The 17,745-nt window shown below is 40.9% G+C and overlaps 1 protein-coding gene across 11 annotated transcripts in view; it reads right to left on the reverse strand.

Annotated features, from left to right (window-relative positions):
• Nucleotides 1–17,745, reverse strand: part of LOC144823746 (protein 4.1-like) — a 477,862-nt gene that overhangs the window by 123,732 nt on the left and 336,385 nt on the right. For 8 of the 11 annotated variants that reach the window (XM_078682542.1, XM_078682537.1, XM_078682541.1 and 5 more), the window contains one exon: nt 10,948–11,004. The exons of the other annotated variants lie outside the window; for them this stretch is intronic. In XM_078682542.1, the coding sequence (XP_078538668.1) occupies nt 10,948–11,004 (57 nt within the window). The remainder of the gene's footprint in view (nt 1–10,947; nt 11,005–17,745) is intronic. 11 annotated transcript variants of the gene reach the window in all.

Genomic DNA, 17,745 nt, shown 5'->3' on the forward strand with positions numbered 1-17,745 from the left:
ACGAAGTACACTACGGTAAAGTACACTGCAGAAAAAAGAACAAGAAAGTAGAACTTCACACCACAAAAAAGAGTCTGATCTCAGGGTCAAGAACTATTAATCAAATGACCGCCAACAACACACTGGAACATGGCCGTGCAGACGGATGCCCCGATCCCCCGGCACACTTCAGCAAGATGTGTCATTTAGTGCTGCCTGTTTATTTAGAAATCTTGCACAAGTGAGTTTGTACATTTTCATGCGGCAGTGAATCATCCATGAAGTTCCCCGCAAACAGTTGAGAAGGTAAAGGAGTGCTCGTCTGAGGCAAAGACCAGGACAGCAGATAAAATGGCAGACAATCTGAAGCATAAAAAAAAGAGAAAGGTAGAATGGTTGAATTGGTCCAAGCCACTGGAATGCGTGCCAAAGTAGTTAGCATCACATGTGGTTTTGCCTGTGAGTCACTCTGAGAGGTACGATGTTCCCACATGTGTGCTGTGGTTCTCTGAGAGATATAACACAAAGAAAGTGCACCTCAATGAGAAAGTGCAACAATGCTGAACGTTAGACTACTGTGCCCTGTAGCTTGTGTTTGACTATGTCTTTCTATGGTTAGGTAAGGATAATTTGTTCGGGCCCACTAAACAGCAGACGTGCAGCCCATATTGTGACTTACCAAGAGTATAGAGGGGCTTGAAGCCTGCCAATTGCGCACATTTGGTTAATTGTTCTTATCTACCTAATTTTGCCGCTTCTTATTCTTGTCCCAGCTTGTCAATCATGCCTTTGTCCCTCCCAATGAGCATTGCCTTTCTATCATTGCTTTTATTGGCTTGCATCCCTGCTTCCACTATTTTTCTTTCAGCCACAACTTTTTTCTTTTGTGTTAATCACTCCAGGAGAGTGCATGCGCTTCTGGTGTCTCCCACATGCATTTTCCTCCCCTGCAGTCTGTGTTGCTCTCCGACACCCTATACTATCGCGCAACTTCCTATGAAGTGTCTGGAAAAAGTAAATTTATTCACATTTTGTCCTGAATTTTGACCCTCTGTCCTGAATTTTTAACCTTACCGTCTTGAATTTGCACCAATGCCATGTTGGCCACCCTATTCTGGAAACGAGAGCTGTGCAGTGTAGAGTGGGCGTGGAGGTGCAATGCACTGCGGGGATGTGCGCTGGAACCGAGACCCGTGAAGGCAGCAGGGAGCTATGACAGATGCACATCCTAGGGTGCACCACCACTGAATTGGGCACAGCTGCTCCATTGGGGAGGCGCTGAAACCGCGATATAAAGCACCGCCTTGCCGCACGCAACGCGGGACGCCTGTGATGCTGTTTTGCTGCCCTGGGCTGCTGACGGGCAGTCTTTTGCTTTTCGAGGGAAACAAAGTGTCTACATTGTAAATAAACCAAATATACATAGCTTCATGTTGTTAAATAACTAAAAAAAGAAGATATCTGTTTGTTGTAGGAAAAATGGCCAAATAAAATGCCGCAAAATTGCCGCTAAATTTCCATATTTGTGCCGCTAAATTTCCATTTTTGTGCCGCTAAATTTGCTAATCCATGCCGCTATATCCTGGGGGGTCTGCATAGATGCTAAATGTGCATGCCAGACTGTTCCCCATGCTTGTCATGCAGACCACTTTAACGAGTAAAAGGGGTCCTCAATAAGGGCACAAAAAATTATCTGATTTGAACTTGCATGCACAAACAGTAATGCAGTGAAGAAATGGGATGCAGGACAAGATTACCATAGTGCACTGATGGAGAGGCGATAGGTCTACAGTACTAGGGGATTATGATAAAAGTAAGGTTCAAGGCAAGATCTATTGCTTGGAGCAAGAAGCGTAACATACCCTTCAATGTGCTAAGAGTGAATGGTAAGGGCAATTGAACGATCACACCACCAATGCACAAGTTCCATCAGGCATTTATCATGGTTTTCATGATTGGCGAACTCATAAATGAAGTCTCATTAGGAAGAACATGGTAGAGATTCAATCTGGACATTGATCTCATTATACTATGGTTATCCTCTACTTGGGTTTCCCACTGTCAAAATTTAAGGGATGAAAAAAAGAAAGCAAATCTAGCCAAAAAACGACTTGGAATTAATCTTTAAAGATAGGGCATGAGCGTAAAAATATATTATTTTACTTTAGTAAAATGTCTGCAACATATATGAAAATAATGCTGTTTTATTGCATTGTTAAAGAATCTTATTTCCTTCTTTTAAAGACAAAACTGAAAGTCTTCATTGAAGCCAGTCTACAAAGCTGTTACCACCAGCTAAAGGAACAAGGATTAGTCGATGGCTAAAGGCAGCAGGGAAAAGTTGAAATGGAAATGCAACTTGGAAGAGCAGTTGGGTTTGTTGAGATCTGAAATGTAATTTAAAAATTGTGTTTCTAAGTGGAATTGTACATTTGGGTTCCTGTCACGTCAGCCTCTGACACAGACTGACTAATCTTTGCTTACAGCTAGCTCAAAAGAAATTACTCATGTGCTTGTAACCAAATAACAGATTTCATTTTCTGCATCCAATACTGTGCACGCCATACAATGTGTTAGTCCTGTCACTCGGATACTACTAGTTGCTTCATATCAATTCTTACTCCAAGATTATTAACTGCATGTATAGAACCTCCAATACTGTAATGATCAAATGATGAGCTGAGTTCGGTGTCTCAAAATAAGACCATAGTATGTAGGTTTAAAGTGATGAAAGGAACTGTATGATGGAAGAAACATTACAGTAACTGGGGTGTGGAGATTATTTGAATGGTACACCCTTGTATATGCAATGCAAAGTCATGCACACTGATCAAAGACCAAAGTATGCATACCAAACTTCTTTAACGTTTTAACTCAAGGCATTGCTTTGATGTATTGCAGTGCATCATATGTTGCAAAGGCTACAGTTGTGAATGTCATCGAGTATTTTGCCACTTTGTCAGTTGAAAATAAACCCCCTCACCCTACTAGGACTTTAAGATCTAACAGGGGATGTGCAATATTTCAGTTATGGCCGGGAGATTGGGCAGCACTCAAACTTTTCAGTACATTAAACTAAAACAATAATGATTTTTAGTCCTGTGGGAAAATATCCTGCAGGAGAGATACAAACTAAATTCGAAATCACCAAAATATAACTTTAACATTCGTTTGGGACTGTTTTATTAGCCACTGAAATATGATATGCAAAGTTTCAAGGCAAATTAATTGTTTGATCAAAATGGTTAAAAAAAGTATTTGTTAATAAACTACAAATAAGCCGTTCCAACATTTTGTTAACCGTTATGAGAAGAAAGTAAAGTTATACACTTTCACCACAATGTTGGATTCCCCCCCCCCAATAAAACGGGAAAAATACCTAGCAGTGCATTTATGAATTATATTATCAAACTGTTTAAAAGAGCATTCAAATTGTATTTAACTTATTTGCAAAACAAAGTACATTTCTATATTTTACTAAGAAAATAAACATTTTTAATAGTATAATTTTATCTACTGATTATAAATGGGATAAACTGTTAAAGAACTATTGTCATCAGGAAAGAAGACAGATTTCGTACTTTAAAGGAATCAAACGTGAGTCCCAGGTGGAAATCCCAGACTTATTTACTGTGTGTGTACTCCTCTTATTGACATTATTGGGGGAATAGTAAAATTAAAAAACTAAATGAATTGGAAGTTTACCAAACTTGTTGAAGTTTTACATGGTGCAATCAGAGAGGCCCACCTATTCATTCTTTGCATTTTTAAAGTTTACTAGTATTTCCTAGCATCTGTATTGATTTACAGAATACTATAACTTAATAATTGTGATATGCCTAAGTACAATAGATGAAGGCCAGAAAACAGAAGAACACATAGGCTCTGAATGAGAAACAATTAAGCAGCACATATTTTAGGAATATACATATCTAATAAGTATGTGCAAAATATTGTAAAGCAGATGTCTTTAAAGGAAAATATGAATTAACTAAAACAATTAGCCAGAAATAAATGAATCAAATCAAAACATATTCCAAAGATAAAATAGACAAAACTTATACCGATTTAATATATTAAAATTTCTAATGAGCGAAATATAAATCTAATAAAATAACATTCGGAATGACTGCACAAAGCTATTCACTAATAAATAAAGTATCACAATCAAACATTATTAGTATTATAAGCAGCACACAAATATAAATAGCAACATTTAACAATAGTATCAAATAACAATTATTATTCAATATTTATGAGTTATCATTGCAGGAATAGTGCTGGAAAACTACATTTCCACCCTTGAAGAAATTAGGGAACAATTGATTAATTATTTTGAACTTTACATTTTTTTTTTTAATTATTTTTTTTTACATCCCATCCCAACTTATTTTTTATAAGTATAAAAGTTGTTCGAGTTTCGTTAAACTATTAATACTATTGGAGGTTTCAAAAACAGGTGTGCTGGTTAATGAACAAATATTAAATGCCTTTTTAATAGACAGACAAGCATTACTTTTTTAAACATGGAAATTCTAAAAACATGTTTGACTTAAAGAAAAGTTGGGATTGGTTGGAAAAAATAATAAATAATGTACATTACGTTTTACCCAACTAGTACTACTGTTTAAAATAAACTATAGCTTGTCATTTAGGTCAACTTTTAAAAAATGCATAAGTAGCATTTACATATTTTTGGTAGCTTTAGTTCTGAATTCTCCTGCCCTCCACTAAAAGAATCTTGCTGCTCCATCTATTGCACATTTCATAACTACATTACACAATTGTCATCAAATTGGTAAATCGTTTGGCAAGATCTCCTGAAAGGTGTGCACCCCAATTTTGTACATCCCTAGATGTAATTAAGCAATATTTAGTCAAACATCCTGAGACAAAGTTATTTATAAAGGTGCTTAGTGTAACTGGCTGCTATCACATAAGGAATTTGGATTATGTTAAAATAATTACAATATTAGACAAAAATAATACATACCCAACATCAACAGTGCAATATGCAACTCCAACAAAATAATACAGATAACAAGACAGAATAAATTAATAAAAAAGAGAAAAACCTACAGCTTGCCTAACCAATGTATATAGCTCCAGACAATCAGTCATGAAGGTAATGTTCAGGCGCACAAGAGGTGTATACATGAACAGAAAACAAACTGCTTTTAAGCACGGATCTCGCAACAAAGAACACATTGCTGGTTTGCTCTTTAACAATGTAAAAGCAATAACACTGGATAGGATTTCTCATGCTGAGTACAATGCAGCAGAAAGAGTTCAGAAGTTATGCCATTAAGCTGTTCACCATTTTCTTACAATGCACTAGAATTTGACTGAGTTCTGCATCTCTTTATCTTAAGAGACACATTAAATGAAACAACTTCCAAACATTTTATTTTAAATAAAACACACCAACTTTGCCCCTACGGCTTAGAAGGGATTTGAATAGATTATACTGTAAAGTATCTGACTGAAGACGAAATATTTAAAAAAATCAATGGTGACAAATTTAGACTGAGACACATGCAACTCTGCTGTCAAATGATTGGTGAAGATTAGTTACTTGAACATTTAACTTTATACCTTGCAATGCACGACTTTTTGTTTACTGCAGACCATGAAAATATAGAAAGCATTCATGCTTGGGTCCAAAGGTCTTTCTTGAAATGTATCGCTTTTTCCTTTATATATAATATGAAAAAGTTGCAAAGATAGCTGTTTAGCGTGATGAAAGTACTGCTGCCTAATCAATGCCACTCCACTCCTCTTAAAGAAAACATTCTTTTCGAAACAAATGTCATCTGGCATGAGGCTGGGTGGGCAACACTTAGTTGTGAAGCCAAGTTTGGTTTGCTTCAGACCGAGGGGAAGCAGAGCTGTAGGAAGGCAGAAAGGAGTGGGTGATAAAGCCATTTTGAAAAATAAGAATCAGAACTAGGGACTGAAAGAGAAGCAGACCAACGAAGAGCTTCATTCAGTTCAGATGTGATGCAGAGTGGAAGTTCTTTGAGGGATTACAGGAAAACCAGCCACCACAAAGTCAGTGCAAGTACTACAAAAAAGGACATCATGAACGGAATACGAGGGTTTGGAAGAGTGATGGAATACAGATGGCACTTTTCAAGTGCCTTGTTCTCCTCTGGGATCGGGATGGAAACCTTTGGAAGAGGATTTTCTTCATCCTTGGTCTCCCACTGCAGAGCACTCCCATTGCTTTTTACTTTGTGTTCTTCTGGCACTAATACAGGATGTTGCTGGTTCTGCTTTTTGTGGTACGAGATCAAGAAAAGAGAGAGATGAAACAAAAATGACAGATGGGAAAACTGTAGAGAATGGACCTTAGAAATGTGCAAAGAGCAATCGGGAAGTGCTCCAATAAAGTGGACTTCAGTTGCCTAATCACAAACAATGTTTCAAACCCAATTAGATTTACAAAATGTAGAACGATTTTAAAGGCAGAGAGGGACAGGAAATGAGACAAAAAAGGCCAGTCATTGTCTCCTATCAGTTGGATTGAGGGGCGTGGTCTACAAATGATCCTGCAACTTATAATAACTGCTTTAATCTGCCTTCCTTAGAATAAAATATACCACTTTGCTAGAAATACCTAAAAGGAGATACTGTGAAAAATGTTTAGATCTGTTATGACTTTGCTGGTTGAACTGATAACAATTTAATTTTTTAGTTTTATATAGCGGGAACTAGACCCAAATCGGGCATCAGAGTGCTTTACAGAGCACCAGTTGCATTATATAAAGACAGATTAATTCTTTTTTTTTTGTTTTAGGCACGGGGAGATTAAGTGATTTGCCCAGAATCACAAGATGTTCAGCGTCATTGCCGAGACTCAAACCCAGTTCCCCTGATTCAAGGTCGACCGCTGTTAGAATTGGGATCTCTAGTTGGCAGAGGTAGGTACCTTTGTCCAAATAGAGACCCTTGCTTCTTGTCAGGATAAGGGGGGGTACACTCATGGATAACCCCTACTCATCCTCTTGGTAGCTTGGTACAATGGAATTCATATTCACTTTAATAGAAAGAAAAATGCAGAACATCAGAAGCTCCAGCAATGTTGAGTACAACTTATTCAAAAGGATTATTTTACCCTACACTGAAGAGTGTATATAATCCACCCGAGATTACTTTGGGTTTTCCTTGGCATTTGGCTTAATCCAAAAACTGCATGTAAATATGGAATCTTTGTTTCAAAATGCTACCACCCTCTCACAAAAAGGTTCTATACATAAATCTTTAACTGTACCACAACTCTGTGCTGACACATCTGATGATTTTACAAGCACATTCCCCATTCACACTTGCAATTTCAAAATGGTAACCTTAGATGGGTTGAAACAATGCATGCTCAAATTCATTAACTGTAAAGCAAAAATACTTTCCACTGCTTCTAAGACTATTTGTAACAACATGGCCATTTTTAAGAAATGCTCCCAACAAATATAATCCTCAGAACAATGCATGCCACAAACAACAAAATTACTGTTCTACAACAGATAATTCAATATAGTACTACTACTAGCCCCTACAACTTCTCTTAGGTAAATTTTAGTCCTGATGAAGTTTAAAGAAGCACTGCCAAAGCCAAAAATTCTGGTTTTAATGTGCTAACACATACAGCGTTAGCATATTAGAATGAGGTACACAGGAGGAAGCCAGCTGACGTTGACAGAGGGCCACTGATGTAAAGCAGTCATTAATGAATTACAAAGCAAGCACTCTAGTGGAGGCAGAAGGCTACAACCAAAGAGCCGAAAGCATTAAGTAAGATATAAATACTTCCCACTGGACTGATTCTTAATGTAACTGACAATGAGTCTCAAGCAGATGGCTAACAAAGGCTAATCGAAGAAAGGCAACAGTTGAACGAGGTGGAGATGCACTGGAGCAAACCACTGTGCTCGGCTTCCATTCATGAAATTTAACTCAATTTACATCTATTAAAGATGTGCTAATTTAGAAGCAAATCTGCTAGACGAATCACAGCTCCTAGTTTTTTTAAACACAATATTAATTAACAATCTACTTAAGCATAAGGGTGCTTATGGAAAGTGTGGGCTTGTACTGTACCGCAGGACTTATTTATGGATAAATAGGTGTCTTTCTGAAGGGTGATTTCTCTTGGCTTCAAACAGATGTTGGTGTTCTGAGTGACATCCTCTTTAAGAAGAGTCACTGTTTTGCACTTCCGACAGATAAGCACAGAAATATAACAGTATAAATGTAAATCAATCATGTTTCATTAATACAGTGAGTTTACAAAACACTGCATAAAGCATGGTGGTTCGAAGTTGTGCTTTTGACTCCGAGGAGCAAAAGGCTTCTTCCTCTGCTGAGACGGAGGGTGAGAAAGTCAGTTGAATAGTTTGAGGGGTTTTGATGGAGGGGTGTTAATACATGCGAGTTGGTCGATCATAAATAGCATCTTGTGTTTTATCTGTATGAGGGGCTGGGGCGATAAAAGGTTCACAGTTTGCAGCTGAAGATTCGCCAGCTGCGTCATAATCTTGTACTTCAAGAAGTGTGAATGTTTAGATGTTTAGAACATACGTCTTGGAAAACTAAGATAGCACTGGACACTGCTTGAAACTCTTTGGAGTATATTAAAGATCATGACCTGGGTTGGGTATATCTTCATGGCTAAATAATCAGAATAGGCGCAAGTGAGTGAGTATAAATGTGTTGGTGTATGTATATAATGTATAACATACACACACATTTCCTAATGCAATGGCAGTGAAAATGTGGCTCAATAACACGTTATTCAGAGCACGCATACTAACAAATGCACCTTCACATACTTGTTACTACAGTGCAAAGGAAAAATTGCTTTCTTTACCACAGTACAAAAAACTGGTATTATAAAACACTTTGTACTGCATCCCAGATTCCAAATAATTACTTTAGAGGGTGACTCAAATCTGTTGATTCAATGTCAGTGAATGAGATCTTAGCTTACTGCACACATTTAACCCCTTGAATCCTGGTTATGGTTAAAGACCTTTTATTCAAAAAATATACATGAAAAGTGTAATGGGATAAACCATATACAGACTATAATATGCTACTATCATTGTTTGTGTAGAGTGAGGGAGCTTTGTCTCTCATGATATGGGACAATTGTCTAAAGTTAAATTCCTCAAAGGCCGAGATCCTACTATTCGGCAATAATCTGTCTTTCTGGTCACCATGTGGTGGCCGTCTGAACTTTGAACTCTTCTAACCCCCAGTGTTAAAGCCAAGAATGTAGGGGTGATCTTCGATACAAAACTATCTTTTGAGGACCATATCAACCACAGCACTTCCTATTGCTTTAGCATTCTAAAACTACTTATAGTAAGTTCCTTCTCTACATCCAGTCTGCCTTACAGAAAACGGTGATCACAGGATTTATATCTACACTTGACTACTGCAATGCCCTATTCGCCAGTTATAAAAAACGTGGCCTAAATAAAGTACAGACCCTTCAGAAGGCTGCTGCCCGCCTTCTCCTAGATATACATAGACAAAAATCTGCATGTCCTGCTCTAGTCCAGTTACACTGGCTGCCGATTGAAAAGCGTATTAAGTTCAAGGCCCTTTGTATAGCCTTCAAGTCCTTACACAAGCTGGGCCCAGTCCACCTAGCACAATTCTTTCAGTCTTATGTTCCGTCTAGATATTTCTGCTCTTCTTCTGGTGGCAACCTGGTCATGCCCAAATCTAAAACAGTGAGATGGGGCGAGAAGAGTTTTGTCACCAGTACTACAAGGCTGTGGAACTCTTTACACCTATGATTAAGAATAAACAAATCCTGCTGGAATTCAGGAAAAATCTAAAAATATGGTTGCTCACCAGTCTTTCATTTATTCTATCACACCTCAGAAGCTAGCACCTTGACACCTACGGGCATTAACCGCGCTTTACAAATATTTTCATTTGATTTCATTTCATGAATCATGTTCCCTCCTCACACTCAACAATGGTAATAAACTGCATATTCGATTCTGAGCATCTGCATATCTACTAGACCCCCTAATACATATATACTGTTTTATCTTTGAGTTACTAAGGCCCTTTGTAATGTAATAATTTTAGCCAGCAACAAGTTCCATTTGCTGTAAAAAAAAAAAAATTAAAAATCACTTGCCTACAAATAATAATATGCTTTGTTTTCAGACCACATGACTCCTTTCTAGCCGACATCTAGAAAAATAAAAAATCCGGCTCCAAAATCTAACTTTCCAGAGCTGCTTTACATCTAAGCATTGTGGACTTGTCGCTCAGTTGCGAGACCTGTGGGAGTACTATTACATTTTCACTCAATGTAAGATGTCTCAAAATAACGCTCGAATGCAGTTTGACTTTGTAGTTCGGCAACACTGGTTTATCACTTTTTTTTCCTAAGAAAGGAAGAATCTGGCCCGGAGCTCTCTCAAATCCATTCTCCCTTGAAGGGACCGCAGCTTTTGCATAGGTTCTTTGCACACTCCTAAGTGATGGGTTTCGTTGAGAAGGGAGCCGAGTGACTGAGCAGCAGGTGAAAAAGATAGAAATAAAACAGGATGCAGAAGGGAAATGGTTTGAAGAGGAAGGGAAAGAGCATAAAAAGAATAGGATATAGTTTAAACTCAACCGGTTTTTAACACATGGCTACGATTTCATGCATCTGCTTCAGCCCTTTTGTGGGGAGCAATTTTTTTGTATAGCCATGCATCCATGGAGCGAAATTTCAAAGCTGCAAAAAAGAAAGCAGCAAAATTCGAGTTTTGTGTGACAGAAGGCTGGGAGGAGCGCATGATGTGTAGTGATAATGAAGCCAACATAAAAAAACAAATTATTTAAAAAAAAATGAATCGCCTTTTCAGCAGCTTGCTGCAGCTGAGCTTTCCTTGCTGCAGTTGCAAGAGCAGGTTCTGGGTTTGGAAGCACAGTCAGCAAGAAGATAGCAAACAAGTTTACCTCTGACCCACCGACCTTTCTCTCGGAGGGGAGCACGGGGGCTACCTTCACACGGACCTACACAAAAGCACGCACAGAGTTAAATTGCCATGTTACAGAGGAAAATTATTAATAGAAAATACCTATTCTGCTTATTTAAAGAGAAATCACACGCCATGAAAGGGTCGCAAACAAAATATAACGATACACGAAACTTAAACATTCAGAATTATTTTAATACAACCATTAATGTTTCTTTAGATCATCGATAAGCACTGATTGGAAAAGTAGCCTTCATCTGTAATATTAAAGGGTTCTCTTGCACAAGCTGCATTTCAACTTAAGCACAAGAGCCCACAGGCGCTGCAACCGTTCAGGCCAGCTTCCACAGCCATGAAGTCAAGAAGCTAAAGCACGTTCTCTCGTCTCCTAGATTTGAAAGTGAAGCGGAGGTTCTGGTAATCTTTCTCACTGGCTTACTGTGCAAGCATTGGCAAAGACAATGGGTCTCACGTATGCGACAACTATTGGCTTTAAGTTTTTTTTTGTTATGTTGTATTGTATGGTATGGTATGATAAGGCCAGTCATTGTATAATAGGGTATACCTGTCATTTTATAGTATGGTGTGGTCCAGGACAGGCTTTAGAGCTGGTGGCGCCCAGTGCGAGACTCATTTTTTGGCACCCCCACACCACATGAACGCCTCCTCGGATTCTCTCACTACCACCGGGCATAAGTGCCCCTGATCTCCCCAATCCTAACTTATTGCTAAACACAGCCCCCCCATGAGGTCGTCACCGCTCCACAGGCCAGCGCCCACAACAGTCGCACTGCCCTAAAGCTGGCCCTAGTGTGGTCTGTCGTATAGTGGTATGATATGACCTGTAATAGTATTGTATGTTATGCTATGGCCTATCATTGTATGGTAAGGTATGGCCTGTCATTGCATAGTATGATATGACCTATAATTGTGCGGTATGATAGGTACTGTATGATATGGCTGGTCATTGTATAGTAAAAGTAAATCCAAAGTTCTGTAAATGTCCAGCAGAAGTCACAGTCAAAGTATGCTTCGACCAAAGGGAAAATTAAAGCAACAGTATTTCCTGCGAACATGATGTATATTATATGCACTTTGACGTAAGAAATGGTACTACTAATTAGATTTTATGTGCCTCAGAGGTGGGTTATCAGTCATGTTTAACGATTTTCTTTGTTGGGCTGTATGCATTCTTTCTCATGGCAGACCCTTGTGAATGCTTTCTGCTGCCACCTCCTGACTACTGTGTATATATTTACTTACTTAAAAAAAAATATGAATAGGCTTGTCAGTACTGTATAACAGAAGCAAAACCAGACTACTGATTGGGCCAACAGCACACACAGTTCACATATGGTATAAGGCACATGAGAAACTACGATGGCGGGGGGGGGGAGAGGGGGGGGAGAGGTCATCACACAAATGACACCACTCTGGACTTCTCAACGGCTTGGGCGACTCAAGAATAGTAAAGGATTTGACAAACAGGATGCAATAGGCATATCAACGGTGGGTGATCTCTGGAGGAAGGGTGAAGTGGTTCCGTTTGAACGCCTGAAGGTCCAATATGAACTTGCCTCCTCCGAGGTTTTCAGATACACATAAATCAAACACGCACTACAGGCGGTTTTAACTTCAGGCACCATCTTACCAGAAGCTACTCCTCAAGAAGATAGATTGTTGACCGAATATATGCAAAAAAGGACCACCTCCCTCACCTATCGTAAGTTGGTCAACAACTTGCCAGACCCCATGTTGGCACTTAGACAGAAATGGTCCACGGATTTGGGGGAATTTGATGACTCGGAGTGGCAGGAGGCACTATCGTCTACTCGAGAGGTTGCAATACCTGAGCGACTGAGGTTGGCACAACTCAAAGTACTTCACCATACATACTACACTAGAGTGACCCTCTGCGAAATAGGGACAGCGTCACATCAATTCTGTCTGCGAGACTGTGGGGAAGAGGGTACTTTCTATCATACTTTATGGGAGTGCCCAAAGATTATGGAGTACTGGGTCAAGATAATGAGGACTGTATCACAAACGGTGGAGGTGTCACTGATTCCAGAAGCAAAATGATACTTGCTAAATATGTGGGAACCAAATGACCTGAGCCACCCAGCGCAGGATTGGGTAACACTGGGACTTATGTTTGCTAACGGTGAATATTACGAGGAGGTGGGGTTCAGGAGAATCACCTACATTGCAAGAGTGGTGTAAAGACATGGATGAAGCTATGGTGGCGGAGAGGGTGGCGTATGTGCATCGGGGGTGTCCTCAAAAATGGGGAAGAGTCTGGGGAGACTGGAATAAATTCAGGGGGTATATCTGTCAACCACCAAGAATGGAGACTGATTAAATGTCCGATTAAAGGGGGAGGGTCGGAGGGGGGGGAGTTGTTTTATTGTACAGTCGCTGGGGTCGTCCGTGCTGTCACGGATAATTATTTCATAAGTTATGTTAAAGGTAATTGTGCAACTGGATGCTAAACAATGTGCATACCATGTGATTTTATGATGCCCTACGTTTACCAAAAAAAAATAATAAAAAAATATATATATATGAATAGGGAGGGCAGTCCAAATTCTCTGGAAGTTATGCCGGAGTAGCGTCTGCAAAGTGCGAGCTTATTAAAACGTGAATTGGTGAGGGGTTTTTCTTTGCAGCAGTTAGCCTCCACAAAACCATAATTTCTGGGAGAGAGAATTTCAAGATTGAAGGTTTAAAGTTTTATGTGTAAGGGAGGCGATTCTCTTAAAGCAGTGTGCCTCATTTGGGAGGCATCTAATAAATTCCAGTACAGGGGTAGCGAGTCCCAGAAAGTTTGTGTTTCAAAGAAATCTGGCAGTGGCATGTAGAACTGATCTAAGTGGGGAGATTCTATTTTTAGCTCTTGCCAGAAGCAGTGTACGTGCTCTCTCTTGCGAGAGATATTGCATACAACAAGGGGCTTGGAGCCTGCCCATTGCTTACTATTATTTGGCTTCATTGTCACTCTTATTTGTTTAATCCTAATTGGCCAGCATATAAAAAATGGTAATCTGTGGGAACGGATAGAATTATGACTATGCTAGTGAAAATCAATATTAATCAATCACTAGTACCGTATGTCACTATGCAAGACAACATTTGCTTGTATGATTTTCAATCACAAGCACAGACCATCTCCAAGTGCCGGCTGTGTATTTTTTAAACAAAAAACAGGTACATACACACATTACTTATTATTTAATGATCCTACAATTACATGGTACAACACATATCAAACACATATAAATGCTCTTAGTTTCTCTTCCAAACAATCTGTCAATATGGCTTCAGAACTTAGTATTAAGTAGCAGTTCATACATGGGGTAATCCAATACAGATACACACAGAAGGAAACAATTGGCCCGCAGCGACAAGGTGTGTATCAACATTTTTTGAGAAAATAGATGTTTTACGGACTCTTTCAAATCCAAAAAGTCGACGCGTTTCGGCCTCGCCAGTTAGGCCTCTTCAGGACAAGGAAAGAAGACAAACAACATCGGAACACATCCAAATCTGTGCTCCAAGGGCTCTTCAGACCTGTTGCACCCGCCTAGCCACCATTTCATAGTAGAGAGACCATATTGGAATGATTGTTGTCGCCCTACCAGACAACTGTGGCACTTCATTGTGTGCCTCAGTGAGTGAACTCAAGTCGCCCACCCGGAATCAGCCCAATGACCCATGTGCGGGTTAAGCATGGAAAGTGCAGGGAAAGTGATCAAATCCATCCCTCTGTAAGCCTGGATCCGCGGCATGCCGACTTTACTTTCTCTTTTTTCGTTATGAGCATGGACGAAGTACTGCTTGATTTCTTTATAGGCGCCCTTCTGCGGGTCACACTTGTCTTGGTCCTTTTTTTTCGCCTTCCCGCTTTGTTGCTTGTTGTCGTCGCCCCTCTAGGCCAGTCGCGTGTTCATTTTTCCTGAAGCATTCCATGAGTGTATGTTTTATCCAGCGGTCTCCCTTGTATGCTTTCTCTACCCTCTCATGTCTTTCAAGCACAGTGTGCTTCAGTGAAAGCGCCAGGCTTCACATTACTGTCTAGCCTGCACTTCTTTGCTCCTGATCCGGCCCGTATTGCTCTTTCTACCGTGCTTCTGTTTTTTTCATTTATAGCACAAACTCTGCCCAAGGGTATTAACTAGTTTTCTGTGAGCACCAGTTACATAACATTAGGTCAGGTTTGTTAATTAGGCACAAGGAAATTAACTGATATGCCGAATCTGGAACTCCAACCTGGTGCCCTAGTTCTAAAGTCAGCAGCCCTGGCTGTAACATCATGTCCTTCAGTTACTCCTGTACAATGTATACAAACTTTCTTTTTGGGTCCAGTTGATGAAGTCTCTCTCCCTGTTTAGAAGGGTGAGGCAGAGCAAAAAATGTTGACAGTGTGATGTTCTGGCCGACATGTTAAAATGTTGTTGCCTTTGGTAGGAAGGATGCAAGAGCACTGAGACCCAGTTTATCGGTGAAGAAATTGGAATATGGAGGGGTCACAGAAAGTGCCTGAAGTTCTCTAACTGTGGCCACTGTAATGGCCACTAAAAAAATTGTTTGACGGTCAAGAGGAGTAGAGGGCAACTGTGCATGGGCTCGAAAAGCTAGCACATCAAAAACATCGGACCCAAGTTAAGGTCCCATTGGGGTACAATGAAGGGTTTTAGAGGAAAAAAGTATTGGAGACCTTTTAAGAAACAGTCCGCAATTGGTGACTTAAACAGAGGGGATTATCTGTCAACCGTAAAAAATGATGAAATAGCCAAAAGGTTCTCTTTAACTGTGCCCAGAGCAAAGTCTTGCCAGGCTAAAGAGCGAACAAACCACAAGGAACTCAGAAAAAAGTGGAGAGGGGAGCAACATTTTTTCAGAACACTAAACCATAAACTTGTCCAAATGGCAGGCGTACATGGTCTTAGTGAGGGATGCCTGTCTGTCAGAATGACATCACATACTTCTGAAGGGAGGTCAAAGGCGGTGAGCTGCTGGCGCTCAATCTCCTTGCATGAAGACGGAGTGTGCGCATGTTCGGGCGCAGAACCCTGTTGCTGCGACAAAGGATCCTCGCGAAGCGGCATCCTGACTGGAGGACCGATGTTTATGCTCAGACGTCCAGGATACCATACTCTCTGTGCCCAATCCAGAGCCATAAGGATGACTTGGGCCCAGTCGTTCTTGATCTTGGCATCTTTGGAATTGTGTACAGGGGGCCTGAATTCCACTCAAAACAAAATGTGTCTCTGAGCGAGAGCCGCTTTGAAAACTGCAGCGCGCAAAAGTGCTGAAATAACGCTTTCTCTGCAGTGGCGAATAGTTCTAACCAAAGTTCTCCTCAGTCGCGGAAGACACAAATCACCACACCTCCGGATGTAGAAGCCATTCGGGATCCGCAAGGCTCGACGGCTGAGCTTGTCCGCTCTGGTATTGTGAAAGCCTTTCAGATGTTGTACAACTGAGATGAGGTCCTAGTGTGCCAACCATGTCAAGAGTTTCTTGACACAGGGTCCACGACACCATTCTGCCCTGTTTGATGCAGTACCGCATGGAGGTGGTGCTGTCTGTGAACACCTGAAGTGGCCTCACCGTGATGGAATAACGGAAGGCTTTCGATGCAAGGCGAACCGCTCTGAACTCCAAAAGGTTTATGTGGAGCTGAGTCTCAGCCAGAGACCAGTCTCTCTAACCTCCACCTTTCCCATTTGACCTTCCCATCTCAGAAGGGACTCACATTTGTCACCCCTGTGAGCTCTGGGTGGGGAATGGAGAAGGGTCTGCCCCTGTCCCAATCACGGTTCATCAGCCATCAATGCAGGTCTTTGGCAGTTTCCACCAATAACTGGACCAGGTCGGAGAGATTCCCCTGACCTGTGCCTAGTGGGGGTCTAGGTACCACTGCAGAGTCTGCATATGCAAGCGGGCATGTGTTGCCAGTGGGAATGTGTTACCAGCAGGATGCAGGAAGCCATAAGGCCCAGCAGCGTCAAAGTCAGGCTCACCGAAGTCCAGGATAGAGGCTGAAACATGAGTATCACAGTCTGAATGTACTAGATTTGCCGCTCCAGAGGATAGGCCATAAACTGCACTGTGTCCAGAATGGCTCAGATGAAAGGGAGTGTATGAGTGGGAGACCGGTTTGACTACGGAACGTTGATAGTGAACCCCAGTGAATGCAGGAAGTCTGCCATAGTCTGGAGGTGGGCGCCAACTGCCTGGAGGGAGCAGGCCTTTAACAGCCAGTCGTCGAGATAGGGGAAGGCTGGAATCCCAATCTTTGCAGATGGGCTGCAACCAACGCCATCATATCTGTGAACACCCAAAGGGTGCTGGTAAGGCCGAAGGGGAGCACGGCCTACTGAATGTGGATGTGGCTCACCGTGAACCGCACATAAGGTCTGTGGGTTGGCAGAACGGGTATGTGAAAATAGGTGTCCTGCAAGTTCAACACTAACATGAGGATTTTGAATTTTTTCTTCTACAGGAAGAAGTTGAGAGGTTGCATGTCTAGTAAAGGGCGAAGGACTACGTCCTTTAGGCACCAGAAAGTAGCAGGAAGGGCAACCATGACCTACTTCTGCGTCAGGCACCATCTGACTCCTTTGGCCAAAAGAGCTTACACTTCCTGATATAACAGGGAGATGTTGTCCTCCGTCAGCTGTTCTGTGGATGGTGGCGTGGATGGCAGGGTGTCTGAGAACAGGAGGGGGTAACCCTGCTAGACAAATTGTGGTTGGCATGGTGGGTGGCAGAC

The sequence above is a fragment of the Lissotriton helveticus genome, chromosome 3_1 (assembly GCF_964261635.1).
Source record: "Lissotriton helveticus chromosome 3_1, aLisHel1.1, whole genome shotgun sequence".
Lineage (NCBI taxonomy): Eukaryota > Metazoa > Chordata > Amphibia > Caudata > Salamandridae > Lissotriton > Lissotriton helveticus.